General features: G+C 41.9%; 2 protein-coding genes across 7 annotated transcripts; one reads left to right on the forward strand and one right to left on the reverse strand.

Annotated features, from left to right (window-relative positions):
• The first annotated feature begins 459 nt into the window (after nucleotides 1-459).
• LOC111229179 (cytoplasmic dynein 1 intermediate chain 2-like) lies at nucleotides 460-8,355 on the forward strand. Of its 5 annotated transcripts, none has more exons than XM_022755390.1 (17): nucleotides 460-597; nucleotides 1,930-2,052; nucleotides 2,182-2,314; nucleotides 2,720-2,855; nucleotides 3,219-3,281; nucleotides 3,565-3,692; nucleotides 3,783-3,872; nucleotides 4,092-4,254; nucleotides 4,365-4,464; nucleotides 4,640-4,765; nucleotides 4,888-5,034; nucleotides 5,193-5,306; nucleotides 5,400-5,533; nucleotides 5,714-5,858; nucleotides 5,955-6,095; nucleotides 6,662-6,787; nucleotides 6,926-8,355. In XM_022755390.1, exons 2-17 carry the CDS (start codon nucleotides 1,945-1,947, stop codon nucleotides 7,025-7,027), a joined length of 1,956 nt encoding a protein of 651 aa, XP_022611111.1. In that variant the 5' UTR covers nucleotides 460-597; nucleotides 1,930-1,944; the 3' UTR covers nucleotides 7,028-8,355. The 5 variants fall into 5 exon arrangements, with proteins under 5 accessions (XP_022611111.1, XP_022611109.1, XP_022611112.1 ...); XM_022755388.1 differs by having other exon boundaries at nucleotides 1,944-2,052; XM_022755391.1 differs by having other exon boundaries at nucleotides 1,944-2,052; nucleotides 2,771-2,855.
• LOC111229178 (calcium-binding mitochondrial carrier protein Aralar1-like) lies at nucleotides 8,305-19,148 on the reverse strand. 2 transcript variants are annotated; one of them, XM_022755386.1, is made up of 18 exons: nucleotides 19,097-19,148; nucleotides 18,276-18,329; nucleotides 16,675-16,820; nucleotides 16,079-16,194; nucleotides 15,070-15,209; nucleotides 14,728-14,874; nucleotides 13,690-13,828; nucleotides 13,458-13,551; nucleotides 13,249-13,333; nucleotides 13,031-13,112; nucleotides 12,783-12,941; nucleotides 12,240-12,292; nucleotides 11,218-11,298; nucleotides 10,582-10,722; nucleotides 10,280-10,418; nucleotides 9,869-10,027; nucleotides 9,685-9,775; nucleotides 8,305-9,328 (listed from the first exon to the last, which is right to left on the reverse strand). In XM_022755386.1, the coding sequence occupies exons 1-18, from the start codon at nucleotides 19,106-19,108 to the stop codon at nucleotides 9,115-9,117; spliced, it is 2,052 nt and encodes a 683-aa protein (XP_022611107.1). In that variant the 5' UTR covers nucleotides 19,109-19,148; the 3' UTR covers nucleotides 8,305-9,114. The 2 variants fall into 2 exon arrangements, with proteins under 2 accessions (XP_022611107.1, XP_022611108.1); XM_022755387.1 differs by lacking the exon at nucleotides 19,097-19,148 and adding an exon at nucleotides 19,003-19,045.
• Between the last annotated feature and the right edge of the window lie 849 nt (nucleotides 19,149-19,997).

Below are 19,997 nucleotides of genomic sequence, written 5' to 3' on the forward strand. Positions count from 1 at the left end.
GACAGGCATGTAAACAATGCTTTCATCCTCATAGTTTTTGCAAATGACAAATCACACTATGTCTTTACTGTTTGTGTGTATGCGTGTACATAGAAAAAGTGATACATAATAAACTTTTTTTATGAAATAAAAACAATAAAAAGAATAAAAATTGATTGACAAGTGGTAACAAACGTGTGATTTTTCTTACTTTTCTTTTTCTAGTGTTATTCTGTGGCATTTGTATGGGTTTCAAACCAAAAAGGGAAATATATGGCTTTCCTTTTTACCATAGTAGTAGTAGTAGTAGTAGTAGTTTAGTATTATCATGTAATAAATACTTTTTCAGAAACAGTGGATAGTAGTAGTTGAACAAAACTCATCAAAAACTGAAAAATCCTCCAGGAAAGGAGGAGCTCATTCGTGCCGGTAGAGAGCGGTAATACTCTGCTCTCACGGTACTGACGGCAACCACCGAGGAAGACGACTGCAGCGGAGCAAACTACTGTTTCTTCCAGCATCATCAGTCTCCACCTCCATCATTTCTCCTCAGACTTAAAGCACACAGAACTGGACTCTCTTGTTATCTGTCACCTTCGGTCTAACATCTGACACCAGGTATCTTATTCTACCTTCATAACCATGTTGCTTTTAAACGTATTTTGGGATAGTGAAGCAGAAAAGCTCGGGCGTTGCTTTGCCTTGTTATTGTAACAGTAGGCCCGCCCGCCGGGTGCCATGGAGATTAGCATGCTAACGCTGCTAGCTAGTGGGTTTAGCTGTCTCTTCGCTGACAGTGTAGCCGTTAATTAGATTATAAACATGTTTGACAAATCCTAGACTGACAGGAAAACTTTGAAAACACGAAGTTTACATGAAGTTAGCAATTTATAACGAAGAAACGTTAGATTAGATAGACACAAAAGCGCCGGTTTAATTTTTTTTATCTGACAGTGGGTGGAGTGGTGTAGAGCATCTCGTTGTCCGAGTTTTATGGACACGCACGACATAAATTTAATAGGATTAGCACATGAAAATGACCAGTTTGTAGCTGTTGGGTATACATACTGACATGACTACACCATTATTTATGACAATGCTAACTCTGACTTCAAAATAGATACAACAGAGTCAACATAACAACAACTGATAATATTTAATTTTTGGTTAAAAAATATAACTGAGGGATTCATCATTGCCTAGCATATAGATTATATTTGGTCTGGATATTTTTGGAATAATACCATTCCAAAATCAGTCATGATTAGCCTTGACATTACGGAGAAGATGGATAAAGAGGACATTGTTGTGAGCAGCTGGTTGGTGTTCACATGTTACCAGTGTGACAGGCCCAGGGCTGATGTTTAATGCTGCAGAGCAACGAGTCCAAATATTAAAACTGCAGCACTGTTATATGAAGTTTGCATATAGGAAAAAGCTGATTTTTGTTTAAGTCACAAGGCAAAGCCCAACTTCCCTAACAAACTGACATTTTCTGGTGTTATGCAGATTTTTCTAAAGTTTTGGGATTCATCTTGCAGTTGTTCAAAAATACTTTGAACAAGCAAGTTTTGCTCTGAAAGAAAGCAGGCCAAAGAAACATCTGTCTTACATCAACACGCAGTACATGTTTTAAAATTTCAATAATGAACGTTTCCAGATCTTTCAGATAAAACAGCAACAAATAGACTAAGGCTATAAAATAAAAGCTACCCAAGGTAGTTCTTTCACATTCCTCCTTTTATCCCACCTACAGTCCAAAGCCCATAGATCGTAAGATTACTAACATATGAGATAAAGACAGCAGCAAGATTTAAATCCTCGCATTTGAGAAACAGAAAACACAGAATGTTCAGTGTTTTGCTTGAAAAAAGTAGGTGAGAAGTGATTTTCTCTTTTGAAGAGGTTAGTCTAGAGGTTAGGTCTCTTTACTGTCATGTTTCAATTCAGTCTCCCTCCTGCAGTATGTCTGACAAGAGTGAGCTGAAGGCTGAGCTGGAGAGGAAGAAACAACGGATTGCTCAGATTCGAGAGGAGAAGAAGAGAAAAGAAGAGGAAAAGAAAAAGAAGGATGTACGTTGTAGAAACAATAATTTCAGACCAAGATGTCTGCTTTGTTTTTTAGCTTGACAGTTCAAGTTACTGTACATTGTAATATGTTTTCATACTGAGGTGAGGTTGTCTTTGTTATGTACTTTGTAGGGAGATTCAAAGCGTGGAGTGGAGGCGGGCGGTGGGTCTTCTGTCGGCCATGAAGACTCTGACCTGGAGAGGAAGAGGAGGGAGGCGGAGGCACTGCTGCAGAGTGTTGGCATCGCCCCTGACATACCCCACGGTAAACAGACACTGCCAGCATGCTTCTATTTTTATCTCTCACCCCCACTTATCTCCCATCACTTCTGATTGTGTGCTTGATGGATTTACATTGTCTATAAAAGTCACTTCTAACTTTGTGGTCTCGCTTGGTTTCATCCACTGTGCTTTTCCCCTCCCCTCACATAATATCTGAACATTTTATATAACTGTTTTGTGCATGACACCTAAAAACCTGCCTGCCATTTATTTTCATTCTCTCTTCTCTCCCCTTTGTCTCTTCTTCTTGTGTTTTGTCCTCCTTACTGCATGCAAACCCATTCGCTCACTCACTCACGCACACACTCTTTCCATACCTCACTCCTTCCCCCACTCACTCACCCATTCATTGACTCACGCACTTACCAACACACATGCGCACTCACAGCTCAGCCCCTGAGGGTAGTAACAGAAGATACATGTCTGTTTCACTACCTAGTCCCTGCCCCCATGTCTCCCTCCAACAAATCAGTGGGCAGCGATGCAGGAAGCCAAGATTCAGGGGATGGAAACGCAGGACCAAGGTTTGTTTGTGTGGTTGTGTGTGTGACACAGTGAGAGAGAGAGATGGGGGTTGTTTTAGGTCAATTTTATGTGATTTATGCATGCTCTGTGTGTGTATTAACATTGTTATTATACTTGATGAATTCTGACCTGTCTCCTCTTGCCTTTTCACTGGCACACTGATTTGTCTAAATTAACACGCACTCCGTTGTTCTTCTTCTTCTCTCCCTGTCCTCTTTCTCTTTTTGCTGTCTTTCCCATCCTTAATATCATATGGCTCACCTTTTGCTCGTCTTCTGCGTTTGGTTTCATCCTCTTGTTTCTTCTTTTTCTCTGTCCCGTCTTTCTCTTACTAATACCATCTGGTGGTTTGGCTGTATAAGGACATTGCATTGGGATCCTGACCCCTCTACTCTGCAACTCCACTCCGACTCTGAGCTGATGGGGTACTGCTCCTCCTCTCTCCTTTAGCTTGTCTTCCAACTTTGATCAGTTTTTGTGGTTTCATCTTAGATTTGTCCAAATGTGTTAATAATATCTCTGTACATCGTTATTTATGTTTATTCATGTAAACGTTGCATTCAGTTCCACTTTGTAGTGCAAACCTTTGTATGTGTATACTTATTTCCATAATGAATTGTGTGTGTGTGTGTGTGTGTGTGTGTGTGTGTGTGTGTGTGTGTGTGTGTGTGTGTGTGTGTGTGTGTGTGTCTGTGTGTGTGTGTTTAGACGTGGAGCTGTGAGGCTGGGCATGTCTAAAGTGACCCAGGTGGAATTTGTCCCAAAGGAAATGGTGTCTTACTCCAAAGAAACACAGACACCCACTGAGGCACAGACACACACTGAACAAAAAGCAGGTAAATAAACAGAGACACATACACACTTCACATTTCCGCCAACCCTTTTTAAAAAAAAAAAAAAAAAAAACTAAATAAAATCTGTTCCAGATGAGGAAGAGGATGAGGAAATAGCTGCTCCCCCACCAGTGGAGGACACCCAGGAAGAGAAAGATGAACAGGGTGAACAGCAGGAGGAGGGTAAGGACAGAAGTTTGTAACATGGAAATAACAATGACTGTGGCAGGAAATGCTTTTTTAATAATTCTGATTAATGGAAAACAAGTAGTTTCGACAGTTTTTTACTCTTACATTACCCAATTAAGTTCTATTTTGAGCAAAATTCAATCTAAATTCAGTACAATATCAAAAGAAAAGTTACTATTCCTTCTCTTTGAATATTGAATTATCTTTGTATAGACACTCCTAAGGAGCTGACAGAAGAAGAGAAGCTGCAGGTCTTGCACTCTGAGGAGTTCTTGTCGTTTTTTGAGCGGGGCAGCAGAATTGTTGAGAGAGCTCTGGCTGAGCAGGTGGACGTCTGCTTCGACTACAGCGGCAGGGATCTAGAGGATAAGGAGGGGTGAGGCACCTGAAAAAAAAAAACTTTGTGTAAATTCTGTAAATAGAGCTGAAGTGATATACAGATGGATAGGCAAAGTCAATAGTCATTTTTTTTTCTGTCCCTTCCAGTGACTTGCAGGCAGGCGCAAAGTTGTTTCTGAACAGACAGTTTTCAGATGAGCGCTGGACCAAAAACAGGGTGGTCACTTGTCTGGACTGGTCCCCTCAGGTAGGATGTGTTTTTTATTGATCCCCACAGAGAAGTTCATTGTATTATGTGTCAAAAACAGCACCCCTGGGCAGAAATTGAGTCTCTGTCGAATCAGTCTATATTGATTTATTTGTGACTCTTAAATTCTAAATGCTTCCTCTGCATCTAATAATGGCTGCTATGTTCCTCTCAGTACCCAGAGCTGCTAGTGGCCTCGTATAACAACAATGAGGATGCTCCCCACGAGCCTGATGGAGTGGCACTGGTCTGGAACTTGAAGTACAAGAAGGGCACGCCCGAGTACATCTTCCACTGCCAGGTAAGGGAAGAATTCACATGCAGTTGTTCTGCAAGCCACTTATTCCAAATAAAGTGTTTTACATTTTATAAAACCAAATATTAAGACAGAAGCAGATTAAATTGTATTATATCTTTCTCCAGTCAGAGGTGATGTCCGTCGGGTTTGCAAAGTTTCACCCCAACCTGGTGGTGGGTGGGACGTACTCTGGACAGATTGTCTTATGGGACAACCGGAGCAACAAGCGCACCCCTGTTCAGAGAACCCCCCTGTCTGCAGCTGCACATACAGTAATGCACTGTAGCTCACACACCTTTAAGTCTACATACACTCACAAACGACTTAATTTAAGCTCTTCTAATATCATTTACACAACTGTGTGTTTACTGTGGAGGCTGTCAGTTTGTTGTCTTAACTAACTTCTCTATCTGTGCTCTGTTGTGTTCAGCACCCAGTCTATTGTGTGAATGTGGTAGGAACCCAAAACGCTAACAACCTGATCAGCATTTCCACTGATGGAAAAATGTGTTCCTGGAGTCTCGACATGCTCTCGCAGCCGCAGGTATAATGAACTTGTATGGATGATGCACAGACACGCTGTTGTAACTGTCAGTTAGTTTATCCGGGAGCCTGAGACTGTGAGTTTTCCCTGCAGGACAGTCTGGAGCTGGTGTTCAAACAGAGTAAGGCAGTAGCTGTCACCTCCATGGCCTTCCCTCTGGCCGATGTTAACAACTTTGTGGTGGGGAGCGAGGACGGCTCTGTCTACACCGCCTGTCGCCACGGGAGGTGGGTTCTCCTGGTTCTCTGTCATGACAAACAAATGTTTTCCTAATGATAGATTTTCTTTGGTTTAGAGCCAGGGTGTGAAAGCAACACTGTGACTTCCATAAAAATGCGGGAGAAGCCTTTAGGGGAAATCAAGTCATTAGTTGTGGTCATCACAGATATCTTATATGTGTCTTACAGCAAGGCGGGTATTACTGAGGTGTTTGAAGGCCACCATGGTCCAGTGACCGGGCTGAGCTGTCACAGCGCTGGTGGGCCTGTTGACTTCTCTCATCTCTTCATCTCCTCCTCTTTTGACTGGACCGTGAAACTCTGGAGCACTAAGGTGAGACACACACAAACGTCTAACTTATGCTGCTAGATACACTATTAATTATGTTTCTTAACTTTAGTCTGTTTCTCCTTCTGCACTTCTTTACAGAGTACCCGTCCACTGTACTCATTTGAGGACAGTTGCGACTACGTCTATGATGCAATGTGGTCTCCAACACACCCTGCTCTGTTTGCTTGCGTGGATCTAGCTGGACGTCTGGACCTGTGGAACCTCAACAATGATACAGAAGTACGCACACACACACACACACTACACTGAAACCCAAGAGCTTAATTTCACCCTTAAAATACAATTTGAAATTTTTGGGAAATGCAGTTGTTTGCTTGCTTTCTGAGAGTTAGATGAGAAGATTGATACAACTCTCATGTCTGTGCTGTTATGAAGCTACTGCCAGCAGTTGGTTAGCTTAGCTTAGCACAAACTCAAAGGAAACAGGGAGAAAGGTAGCCTGGGTCTGTCAGTAGGTAACAGACTGTATTTACCAGCACCTCTAAACCTCACTAATTAACATGTTCCATTTTGTTTGTTGAATCTGTACAAATACCCATTAAAGTTTAAAATAAGTCTTTACTTGAACCATCTTAGAGTGGTATCAGTCTTTTCATCCAGCTCTTAGAAAGAAAGTAAATAAGCGCATTTCCCAAATGTCCTTTAATTAAAGATAAATCATAGTATTTTGAGCTACAATTCTGAATATTGTTCCATTAGCTTTTTGAAAACACATTTTTGTCTTGGAATGGGGTCACTCATGACCATTCGTGAATCATCTTTGTAAGTTGATGTGTGTTTTCTAGGTTCCCACCGCCAGTGTGTGTGTTGAAGGGTCTCCAGCACTGAACCGTGTGAGATGGGCTCACACTGGAAAAGAGATTGCCACTGGGGACTCGGAGGGACAGGTTCAGGTCTATGATGTAGGGGAGGTGAGATGTCATTCCTTCTTACTATTGTTTTTTTTTGGGGTGATTTCAGCCATTTCTACTAAAACCTGTCAAAATCAGTTTCTTTCCAACTCCTTGTTTGACATGCTGTTGGATGCGTTGTCATTTGTCATTCTGCAGCAAATCTGCGTGCCCAAGGCTGATGAGTGGACGCGCTTCGTCAGGACGCTGGCTGAGATCAACGAGAACCGAGACGAAGCTGAGGAACTGGCCAACGTCTGATGTTACAAACCCCCACGCTGACAACTGCTCATAAATTTCTCCACAGTACACTACACACCTATAGCACACTACATGACACTGCTGGAGGATCTGCTCTCTCTTCTCTCTGGCTTCCAGCTTTTCCACCCACTACAACATGAACTGGCCTGAGGAGATGTGCAGAGCTAGAATGGATAGAAAAGACAGTTGTAGACGATTTTAGATGTGTTTTAAATGTGTCTAAGCGTTTTAGAGTACAGTGTGTAGGAACAATGAATGTCCAATGTAGCAGTAGTACAGAAACCACAGTTAAGTGGTGGAAAGTTTAACTGAGATCGGAATACAGGGAAGTGATTTTTCAGGATAGATGTGGCTGTCCACTCTCTAAACTTCTAGCTTTGATTACATCCTCAGGGCACCAGAAACTGCTCTTCTCCTGAGGCCTCAACCAACTCAGCCCTTTTTTTAAATATGCAAACCTTTGTACTTGCACCTTTTTATTACCATTTTAGTGTTTTTACATGTTTTAATATTTTCTGAACACGCTTGTGCACAAGGCTGGCAAAGAGTTTCAGCAGAGTGTAAAAAAAAAAACGCTGACATATCGATATCATTTCCTCTTTATCCTCAGCAGCACTTGGATTTGATGACTAAAACAGATAACGTGCTTACACATACACACTCTGGCCTGTGCAGAAGTGTGTCATTCTGAGATTTCAACCACTACAATATTTAATATTTATTCCAATGGTGGCGCTTATTTAATTATTTTGTGTATTGTTTTTAAACAATTGCTGCTTTGTACTAAAAGCTTGAGAAGTACATTCCTAAAATTAGCACTACAAGCTTTTTACCAGGCAAAATCCATTACTACACTTGCCTTGACTTTATTGACACTAGTACAGTTAAAAAGTGATGTTTTTCTGTACCAAAGGTTATCGTTTTATACTCTGTACCTGTTGAGTAGTAGAAAACAGTTTCCTGACTTGTCCTCTTTAAGAGGATCTAAATGAAGTTCCAAGTGAAGTTGTAAAGCTGAGATTGGAAACTAAATCTTTACTTAACTTTCTTTTTCCATCCAAGTTTTCATTCCGTCATGATGCAGCAGTTGAACCTCACCTGGCTGGTAAAAATTTCAGCTTCAATGTTTGAAATGAGCTAAAAAAAAATGCACTGTAGCAACCATGACAAAAAAAATGTCAGTATTCTGCATAAACTAATTGTACTGTATTCTTCCCTGTTACTTCTACAGTTAATGGTTGCACTTTTCCATTGGAATAAAACTCAAGACTTATTGGTAAAATTAAACCCATATGGATGATTTATTTCAATAAAATACAATGACTGAATTGAGATACATTTAATTTATTAATACCTAATTCTCTGCTCATGATTCTTGTTTCATCAAGAAAACACTTAATTGAAAGTTCTGTACATCAGTAAGAGTGATTCTCAGAGACCAGGACCAAAGGCCCCACATATTAGGCCATAACATTACAGTTACTGTATAACGATGCTGACTGAATGTTACAGAGTTTTGTTTTGTAACATTTTCTTCACTGCAGTTATACAATATGTACAGTACGTATCCTCCTGCGCTGAGGACCAATCAAGAGTGAAGCCCCACACACCGTGCTGACCAATCTAATATTTTCTATGCCCGCTGTCCAATAAGAGAAGTCCTACTCAAACTGAGTATCAGACAGAAAACAAAATAAAAATCATATCAGCTACTCATGAGAGAGAAAGGGAGTGCCCGACGCTCCATGTTATACAAATGCTGGAGAGAAGAAGACATAAGGATGAAGATGCCAGGAGCATACAGCCACTCATGATACAACACAGTCAGTGCTCTGGTCCCGTCGCTGTCTGCCCCGTTACATCCACAGCTGCAGCCAGCGCTCCACCTCTACGACTGGCTGGGGACCAATGGAGCACACCTTCACCCTGGAGAGGGCAATGGGCTGGTGTTGTTCGTTCCTAAGTTAATGGCCCCTATTTGTGGAGTGTGTGTTAACCGTGTGCGTTTCGTTTGTGTATCTATCTAAGTGTCTGGCTCCTGGTAGAGGAGGAGAGGGATGGCAAAGTGATATGGAGATGCAAGACCTTTATGGGGCCTGAGATGGCGTAGCAGTGACTGGCTCTGGGTGATGTATGGAAACCACGCCGGAGGACTTGAATTTGGGAAGGTGGAGGCCAAATTTGTTCTCCACCCCGGCAAAGGTGGCTGCAGCCAGGCGGTAGCCTCCCACGTGGTCCGCGTTGATGGGAGGAAGCTCTGAGATGCGAGACTTAGGTGTGGGCTCAGATCCTGCCGGGCGACTGCGGAGAGGAGAGACGGAGGACAGGAGTAAAGGCATTTTGATATATTAATTAAGGGGAAATAATATGTTTTTAGTAGTTATAGATAAATGTATATAAATGGAGGAATCATGAAGGAAAATGACTGATGCATGGTAAGACACTGCCGGAGCATTAGTCTGAATAAGTGAAAGTGTTGCAGTTTTGTTTGCATATCTTTAGTGCCACCAAATCCAACCAAATCACGTTAAGAATCTTATCAACAGGAATCTGATTCATCTCATTACAAAACAAATAAAGTGCAAATAAAAATATTTGGTTTCACAGAAGAGGCAGCTTAAGAGTTACATTTCCTATTTCTATCTCCATCAACTTACTGTCCTCCAAAGTCGACGTAGAACCACCGCTGCAAGAGCTCATAAGTCACCAGAGTCACGCCAAACTGAGGAGAGGACCGGCACATACGAGCTGGAGAAAAGGGAGAGACACAATTCAGCATGGTTTAAAATGGAAAAAAATATGTGAGACACTCACAGGAGCTATAAGCAAACAGACACACACCTCCAGCTCCCTTCCACAAAGCCCTGAATCCCTCCTCTCTCATAATCTTCCGGAAGCAATCGATGACTCCTGTGTAAGTGGTCTGTCCTGCCCTCGCTGCAACTTGCAGACGGGTCTTGACGACGTCAGCGGGTGTCACAAGGGATGCCGCAGGGATACCTGGGAAATGGAGTTAAAAGGAAGTCAGATGAGATGCTGTTACTTGAAGCCTGTGTAAGAGGATCTCCTTGATTAAGGGGAGGTAAAAAAAAGAAAGAAGAAAAAAAAAAAAAACCAACAACTTGTTTATTGCCACTTCTTTTTTCTGCTTGCAGAATTTCATAAAATTAAACCCAGGTGAATGAATGGATTGTGTTGTGAGTGAGCACTGACTGACGGCTTCTGCTGCTCTGGGTCATAATCTGAGGTTACCTGCAATCGCTCCAGCAGTGAGAAGCTGCATAGGTCCCAGCCTGCCCTGCTCATCAGCCATCAGGCCCTTGATGTGGGCGTACACAGGGAAATAGATGGCTGAGAATGGGATGTCTCTCAGGAAACACGCTTTAGCACCCTGGACAGACACACAAAGAACAGACAGATGTAGGGGACTGTGCTTAAGAGTAAGACTGTGAGAGAGTCGGCAGAGAAAAGTGTGCATAAATGCCAGATACAGTGAGTGCCAATGAATTGAACAGGGGGGTCTGGAGACTGTGGTACACTCAAAGATACATTACCTTGTAAAGGCCGAAGAAGCCGAGGTCACGGACCACACTGAGTGCGCTGACTCGAGGTCCGGTGGTGATCTCACCTGCCACCTGCAGGCGAATCTTCACGATCTCCAGAGGGTTGGTAAAGATCACCTGAGACCCTCCAGCCTGAATAAATGGGGAGAGGAAGAGCTTGTTCACACACTTGAAGATAAAAAAAAAAAGAAAAGAAATCACTGCTCCTGCATCTCACAAGTACGCAGCTGAGGCATGGGAGCCAAGTCTTGCTCATGACAAGTATCAAAAGTAAAAATTGAATCCTAATCAATCATTTACTTTGCCATTTCCTCGGACGGTAAGCAGTGCTGGGCCAATGAGTGTTAGGATGAACAACGCTATCAAAAACAAAAACAGAAGAAAAAAAAAAACATGTTGCATTGCACATTGAGAATTTTGCTCTGGATGCAAATTGGTATTGCAGTCCGATGTTAGTAATGTCATTTGGAACTCTGCAAGCAAGTTAATACAACAAATGAACAGGTTGCATGCGCGAGTTACTTCTTCTGCCCTTAACAACCAAGTAGGAATCTCTTTTTTTTTTTTTAAATCTACTTTTCCTTCATGCATTCACAAACGAAAACGTTTGGGTAACTCGGTACTTACACAGGCACCCGCCAGAATCTCAGCAAATAAAGGAATTGTGTTGTCTTTTTCGGTGAACTTGTCTCTCACAAAGTCATTCACCTGTGGGACACAAACACAAACAGGCATGAGACCAAAGACAATTCAGAGGAATGCTGCAAAGCAGTGTTATCTTGCTTTTGTAAATTTGCCTAATTTGACGTAGACTTTGCCCTGGCAGGGCTGCTGGTCCTGATGGCATTACCCACAGACACCTCAGGGAGTGTGTGCCGCTCAGCTGTGTGGAATGCACATGCTGGTGAAACCACAGTTAAGCAATTTGCTTATCAGCAATAAGCTAATTGGCATGCAGATGGACAAGGCACTCCTGGCCTGGATAACCAACTACCTCACAGCTGCAGAGCTGCTCCTCGGACACCTTAGTGAGCAACACTGGAGCACCGCAGGGAGGCTGTCTTATCTCCCTTCCTCTTCACTTGCTTTACTTGGGACTTTTGGTACAGATCAAAGTCGTGTCAACTGCAGATATTCTCGGATGACTCTCGGATTGAACAGCACAAAGACTAAAGAGCTGGTCATGGACTTCGGGAAGTGGAGGGTGCCTCCGATTCCTGTCAAGATCAGGGGGACTTATGTTGAGGTGGTTACATTGTCAAAAAACTGGACTGGTCTAAGAACACAGATGCTCCGTTTAAAAAGGCCCATAGTCGAGTCTTCCTACTGGAGAGGTTCAGGTCCGTCATCATCTGCAGGACCTTGCTGTGCATGTTCTACCACTCTGTGGTAGCGAGTGCCATCTATGTTATTTTTATTCATTGTACACAGTGTTTAGATTTGACTTAGACATGTCTTTCTCTACACAGTGTTTCTCTTGCACTGAGCATGTTGATGGCCGAAATTTCCTTCAGGAAGTTCATTCTTGTCTTATTTTTATCTTTTGTAGAAGCTGCTATAAAATACACCATTGTATCTAAGATAACAAAACAGGTGTGTTTGCAAAGTGAAGTGGAGGGTGATTGTGAATGTTGCAGGGTGGTACTCACTGTGAGTTTGATAGCCTTCTCAGGGGCCACACCTATAAGCTGAGGGACCAGACCTGTGGGGTATCGTGGGGGATTGAGTAACAGGAGAATCTCATGTCATTAGTAATACTGGGCAAACGGGGGCAAGGGAAGAGAAACCGAAAGGAAATAATAAGATGGAAAATAAGATGAGGTCAAAAACATGAAGGTGAAAACAGAGACAGAGAGATTTTACAGATGGTATGAAAGATGAGAAGGCTTGACAGGAAAACAAGAACACACGTACACAAGCTGATCCTAATAGAAGTATCTTCTAATTGATACCATGCAACACAGATAATAAAAGGTACAGCAATAGAAGTTTTGCTATTATTAGACAAAGGATGCTGCATCACTTCAACAACAATGAATAGAAAACGCTTGAATTGTTCTGACAAAAGAAGTTGAAATATTCATTTTAAAATACACTACATCTTACATTTGGCTCAAAGTATGTATCAATGGTGAAGAAAGTATGAATGCAGACAAGGGATAATACAGGTCTGCCTTCCTAACATGGCTTACCTCTGTAGAAGCCAAAGAAACCCTCGTAGCGAAGCACCTTCTTAGCACAGTCAAAGCTGTTCTTGTACATCAGCTCTCCAACAAAGGATCCTGTGGACCTCTGGTTCTGCATACGAGTCTTCACCAAGTCAATGGGGTACACTGCCGTCGCTCCCGTGGCTACGCAAACAAACACGAACTCAGACTAAATAAAATCCATCAAATTAAATACATCAGACAGCCACCTGTCTCCCCACAGGATAACTCACCTCCAGCGATGGAGCCCAGGGTGAACCTGTAGGCTGACTCTGCAACCTGGAGCCACACAGGCCTGGAACCGTCCCCATGAGTCTGACGAAAAAAAAAAAAAAACAAAAGAAGAAGACATTTTTAAAAGGACATTTTGGAGATAGACAGTTAACAGCTGATCTGATTTTATATTAATAGTAACACTTATTTATGAATAAGAAGTTGCACACAGACTGACCTGTTTTTGACTTTCAGCCAGGTGGTAGGGCAGACATTCTTCCTCTAACGGAGCTATCCTCTCAATGTCAGCAAGGTTCAGGCGCCTGATACACACACGTTTATGTCCTCATTATTGACATCACTGTCATGTATATACAGATCATAATATTGATCATTCAATACCAGTAAATCACAAACTTAGAACAACTAGCAGAGAGAGTGTTTTACCCAGAGGGAGAGTGCAGGCCTGATAACTGGTACAGGATGTCAATTTCCATGGGAGTGATCTGACCAAACTTGTTGGCAGCATGAACAAACTCCTCTGCAGAGAGAGAGAGAGAGTGAGAGAGATGAGAGAGAATTAGCTTTTACAACAACATGGACATTCCTGACATCCAATGTGAACATCAAAGCTGAAAAGGAGAGAGACAACATCACAGTAACGTAACGATCTGTGCACCTTTGGTCACGAGCGTGTCCTTCCGCGTGCCGGCCAGCGTGCTGTAGATCTTACGGATCAGCTCCATGTTGTTCAGGAGGGAGTTGAAGGCATTGAAGTAAGAGAAACTGACCATGTGAGAGGTGCTGCCACCTGCGGCCTAGTAAAAGAAAGACAATGCACGTCAGGTACTTTGACAATAAATACGATTTTTTTCCCCCATATATTTAACTCTTAATGGGGAAGCCAAGATGCGCAATTGCAAATTATGTAAACTGTATTCAATACTTCCTTATGTAAAGATATCTTTTTATTTCTTTCACTTATCGTAATGGCTAAGGAGTAACTTTATTTTTTCTTTTATTCCTTTATTTTAACTCTCATATTGTCTTATTTTTCATTATAGCCTGAGCCAGTGCCTTAATAATTTAGCGCTTGATATTAAACATATATTTAAAAAAAAAAAAATCAATTGTACACAAAGTTTATTCCTACAAAGCTCATCTTTACCTTTATATGACAAGAATCTCAGGTAAATTGGGATAAGACCTCGGTGTTAACCATGTCAATGACAAAGGTTTTAGTGGGAATATATGGAAAAACCTATCATTAGAGAACACTGAAGAGCCTGAGCAAGTCTTAAAAGATTATTACAGTTAGGAATGCACCAGGCACAAGTTAAAAATAGCCAGTATTGTCCTTCAAGGCTAATGATCGCAGATGTGAAGCAGATGAGAATCTACTTCTGCTGAGTGTGTACATTTTCATAACCCCACAGGTCAGAGTGGATTAAACCTCTACTTGCCAGTGATCAAAACGTAAGTATTGTTTTTCAAATTTTGGGGGAAAAGAAAAACCTTTGTCCCCCTTAGCCTTGGATTGTTAATATAAGCTTGCTACAGAAATGATCCAGCTGTGAACATTCATTTATGGCCGTCATTGTTGTGGTGATCTGAAAATAACATTCCTCTCAATCAGAGATGAATATTCTCTGTGGCCACAGTGACAAATTATAGAAATTACTTTCAGGAAGCTATCCATGCACACACAAACACTCACTGAGACAAGGTTCTCCTCCACAAAGGGTGTGAGCATGTGGTGTCTGATGGTGGCCATAATGTCACTGAAGTCCATGGAGGAGATGACACCATTTTTCCCTTTGTCCTTCTGGGCGAATGCCTGGCGTGCATGCTCCAACTGTAGCTCCTACAAAAATACGACACCACAAGGCTAAGTGTAAAAATAGTCCAAGTAAAACTCTGAGTGTGAGAAAGAGACAGAAGTGAAAGAGAAATAAAGCAAAGACAAATTAGACTTTTGTGTGTGTGTGTGTGTGTGTGTGTGTGTGTGTGTGTGTGTGTGTGTGTGTGTGTGTGTGTGTGTGTGTGTGTGTGTGTGTACCTGCAGGAACTGGGTGAATTCAAGGTAGCTGAGGCATTTCTTGCGGTCGTGCCCAAAGTGCAGACGGATGAACTCACAGTCCCAGTTGAAGGGAATGTGGTGGTGCACAGTGGTCTGACTGAAAATGTCCCGAACATTTTCTGCAGCACAAATACACATTCAAAAAACAAGGAATCAATAATCAATTTACCAGACAAATTACATAAAACAACAACAAAGTCAGATCATTTCAATGCCATAACATAAAGCTTTGTGTGTGTGCCATAAGTAAATAAGTAGAGATCGTGCATGAGAGCGATTATCTAACTCCATCCATGTGTAATGTCTTAGAGGAGTAATCTGGTTAATGTCACGTTAGGAAATTCTTTCTCCACACAGCACTGCAGGCAATTGCGTAAACAAGAAGGGGAGCTGCAATTAACAGGGTTCCAACACCTTCTTAAATATCAAGTTCAAGGACTTTTCAAGGACTTTCCATGAGCAGTTCCCTAATTACTGTTACACTACTAAGAACTTTTATAGATGAGCTAGCAGGTTTAATTGAAGCTCACAGAAAACAGAAAAAGGAGAAGTTTGAATGTATGAACACGTCTCAAGTGATGGCATTACTCTTTGTTCTCTTCCCTAACACAGCACAGCAAAGTTTTTATGTTGTGTAAATTGTGCGACAGAGACAAACTTATTCATGAGTTGAAGAGCTGAGAGACATCAGGAGAGACACCTGTAGACAGCGTCACGTAGCCTATTTACTAATGTTAAGTCAAAATGACATTAAAAGAACTTTAATCTCAATTTTTTTTCACAAAATACAATTCAAGCAATTTCAGTAACCCAGGCCTTGATTTTTTTTCCCCTCAAATTCATATTCTTTCAAGGATTTCAAGAACCTGCGGGAACCCTGCATTAAACTCTGATAGTTGAAAATATTTGACACGGTGTAGAGTGCTGTATCTATATTGTAGTTTTCTCAAAACTTGTACGAAAACACAGAAAACACAGTGGGCCGTACCAAAGGAAACGGCTCCAGTTCCAGTCTTGTCAAACAGTTGGTAGGCTACTATGAAGAGGGCGTCAGGTGCACACAACACAGATTCAAACGCAAGAAACTCCTGGAATGAGATCAACCTGCCATTGTGGGTGGCGTAAGAAGAGGAGGGGGTGGGGGGTATATGTTTAAGCCCATTTCCATTCATTATATAAAGATCATAATATGATTACCATATGTAAACATATACTGTAAACAGTTTTCATGTGAACTGAAAGGCCAGACAGCAAATAAGATTACCTACTGCTGACAGGTAAATAACCAATCTTTCATGCATGGTTTAAAGAGTATACAGTTTTTGTCACTAAGATTTCTGTGCATGTTTGACTGCATGTATTAACAGTCTGGGAAGCCATAGTCACTGGGAGCTTTAATCTTATCTTTTTTGGCGGTAATGGCAAATATTAATCAGACATGGCTCAATAAACTGTAAATTAGAGATGATAAGCTATGTTCAAGTGTGTGTGTGTGTGTGTGTGTGTGTGTGTGTGTGTGTGCTGTTGTGGTGTGTGTGTGTGTGTGTGTGTGTGTGTGCACACTTCTTCTGTGTCAATACATACCCGTCCTTTGTGGTGTCAGCCACAGCAGCGATGAGCTGTACAGTTTTGGGGTTGTGGTGGATCTGTGTATTTAGTCCTAGATACCTCTGGACAAAGTCTCCTGGGGTCATGAACCTCTCTCCATCCTTGTCCACTACACTGGCATACTGGGGAGAAACACAAAATATCATTAGCATGGATACTTCACCCTTTATAGATACTAATATTAACATAACCAAGAGTTAATCCATCCCAGAAGCATGGCTTTACATTAGTTAACCTCACAGAGCCCTAGCTAATGACCTGTTTGGTCAGTGTTTAGAAGAATGAGTGTGGAGCATAACCAGCACATGGCTTTGAGTGAGGTCAGCAGTACTACACTGTATACTATAGGGTATTTATAACTTGTTAAAGTACAGTGTCACAAGCTGTGAATATCATCCAAACATCAAAGAGCATGTTTTACTTACTACTCTAAACTGACTTCTTTCAGCACTACGCTAACTTTGTTACTGATGCAAATTATTTTAGAAAATATGATTATGTTGAAGTTGGTGGTTCACAGAAACATCAGCTCTGTCATTGTCATCTTTTACTTAACTGTGCTAGTAATTCATGCTGCACCTGAACAACCAAGGTCATCTTTCTTGCAGTTGTGGTGTGACATGTCAGGATAAGATGCACAAGCAGGTGCACATGCACCAATGTCTTTGGCATTTTGTAAGCTATTTGACCTGTGTATATTAGTATGGCAACAACTGCTGGCCCACATGACTATCACACAGCAGGATCACACACTTATCACGCAGAAGACAGTGGAGAAAGGTGAAGGTTAACCACGTCCACTCTTATGACAGTTACTCATGACATCTCACGTGCAACAGCATTCACTCTGACTCAAAATGTTGCCAATACGTGAGATGAGCATGGTGTGACACAGTGCTCACTGATCCTTTCAGTACAAGAACATACAGGTCTTTGCTTAAGCAGTGCTGGAGACCATGAAACAAAACCTGACACATTTGCATGATCATAGACCTGAACCCTGTACTCTCAGATTAAAAGTCTGATCCTATCCCAACTGAGCTCTCCTGAGTCTGAATGACGCCATCCTTCGCCTGTGCAACAGTACAACACCTCCCTTTAACTTGTCATTATGATCAAAGCAGACTGGGACTGGGAAAAGCAGATGCTTAACACTTCTCTTCATTACTGAACCAATACAACCACAGCATTCACAACAGCTGCTGCTGACTCAACAAGTATGAACTTGCTTCAACTTCTGATAGAAGAACAAAACAACATTAGTATAGCCGATGAATGTGATCACTGACAGGCAATTCAGTTACAGTTATGTGGTTTTATGTAACAACAGCAGTCTGGGCTGGACCTTTAACTGTTGCTAATGCTGTAATTTAAACCCCATGACAAACTTACAAGCTCATTCACTGGGTGAAGACAGCCCTGGGTGAGCTGTTTCCTACACATATACTGTAGCTGTTTCACAAATACTTCTGAGGGATACGTACATGATGGCACATATATTACTGTATCTTTGCAGAGTCTGACACTGACACATCAGAGACTGTCTTTGTCAGGAGGAAAACCGTGCAGACCCTTACCTTCTGGAAGATTGCTTTCAGCTCACTCGGGTCCCCGCGTTTGGTAGATTGCACCTGAAAAATACACAATTAAACAACATCATGGCATTGTTCGACAACTAGAATATGAGTTTTTGAATTTACAAACAAAAAGCTGCAGAGTAAAGCAAGTTTTATGCGGTGTACTAAGCAGAACATGAAGCAAAACAACCAAGCTGCTCTGGGTTAGTGTCTCCTTGAAACAGCCACTGCTGTGAAGGAGAAACACAAGCCAATGATACAGGAGTGGCACACGAACAGAAATGACCATGTCCTGGCACACAATCAAATTGAGCAAGTTAGGCAGCTAGATTATTACTAACCAGCCAACAAGATATACCTATTGACAAGCTCAAACTAATTGCACAACTGGGTAGCCAGCTAGCAAGCACAAACTACTCATATGAAGAGGACACAAACCGTTGCAATGACATGTTAAGCTTTAAATCGGCAAAATGCGAGAGGACGAGAGCAAAGAGACAAAGTGTCGACTGCTGTGAAAAGATGAGAGCTCAGCTATCGTTAGGGTTTTTCTATCACGGAAGGGTGAGCAGTCCGATAGCAGTTTAGCATTATCCCGCTAACGTCGAGGTTGTAGATGTCTCATCAAGGCCAGCCACCGCCGGGCGGCAGCTAGCCCAGTGATGCTACAGCCTCAGAGTACACCGCATCCAAGACAGCCTGTCCGCACAGGGCCACAAAGTCTTACTTTGACCATTGCCACTCAAGAAAATGAACAGAAGACATGCAGATGTGTTAAAGTAAAGGTTTGAAAATCGTTAAGAGAGCGATGCCGAAGTCACCTTGACCGCCATGCTGGTTTGACGTCACGTACAGTGAGAAAGCGAGGCGCAGTGCACGCCCTCAGACGTGTACAGGTCTGAAAGTGAAAACGGAACAGAGCAGTCTTAAAGCAATGCAAAGCGATTCATCCGTTTGTCCATAAATGTAATGATTACTTGTGTCCGCACTCACACACCGATGCTGATGCAGGAGGATGTTTTATCTTGCACTGATGTGAAATGATGAATGATGAATTCAAATTTTCGAATTGATTGTATGGACTATACTACCCCACTACTACTATTGCTGAGCCCACTACTGATGCTGCTGCTGCCACTACTGCCATTACTACCATCACCACAGCTGCCACTAATCATTACTGCTGCTACTAGCTACTACAATTACTACTACTGCTACTGTTGAAGCACTACTACTGCTGATGCTGGCTACTACAGTCAAGACTAGGCTCCTGCTATTACTGCCACTGCTACAAGTACTGCTACTGTATACGATTACTACTAGACTACTGCTGCTGCTAAACTTAAATGCACAAACACATAGGAAACACATAGGGCATATTTTCTTTTATAAGATGCTCTCTTGGCAGGGAGGCAGTTAAATCTGAATAACTTAGTAAAACTTTAAATATGGACTGAATTAAAAGGACATTTTTATGCAGGTCCTCACTACAGTTATCCAGCAGCCCATGTAACTATTCATGTGAATATGCCTTTTTTATGGAGGTTAGTTTGAAATGTCACAATAGGAAAAGCACAGGTGTAAAAAACAGAATTAATGATACCTGCTATTTCAGGCTCCTTTAGTTTTTCATGAAAGCTCACTGTCATGGTATGGTGGGATACTAGAATCTAACAGAACCACCAGTAATGTTTTAGGTACCTAGTTCTCCTACTATGACAA

Source organism: Seriola dumerili, unplaced genomic scaffold, assembly GCF_002260705.1.
Source record: "Seriola dumerili isolate Sdu_G_001 unplaced genomic scaffold, Sdu_1.0 BDQW01000226.1, whole genome shotgun sequence".
NCBI classification, from domain to species: domain Eukaryota; kingdom Metazoa; phylum Chordata; class Actinopteri; order Carangiformes; family Carangidae; genus Seriola; species Seriola dumerili.

What these genes read in the sequence shown, in the direction of transcription:
- LOC111229179 (XM_022755390.1), top strand. Translation starts at nt 1,945, where the DNA reads ATGTCTGACAAGAGTGAGCTGAAGGCTGAGCTGGAGAGGAAGAAACAA. An exon ending in GGGTGAACAGCAGGAGGAGG is followed by an intron (nt 3,873 to 4,091) that starts GTAAGGACAGAA and finishes ATCTTTGTATAG; the next exon opens with ACACTCCTAAGGAGCTGACA. An exon ending in ACATGCTCTCGCAGCCGCAG is followed by an intron (nt 5,307 to 5,399) that starts GTATAATGAACT and finishes TTTTCCCTGCAG; the next exon opens with GACAGTCTGGAGCTGGTGTT.
- LOC111229178 (XM_022755386.1), bottom strand. An exon ending in TGGCTGAAAGTCAAAAACAG is followed by an intron (nt 13,113 to 13,248) that starts GTCAGTCTGTGT and finishes TTTTTTCGTCAG; the next exon opens with ACTCATGGGGACGGTTCCAG. An exon ending in AGAAGGCTATCAAACTCACA is followed by an intron (nt 11,299 to 12,239) that starts GTGAGTACCACC and finishes TGTGTCCCACAG; the next exon opens with GTGAATGACTTTGTGAGAGA.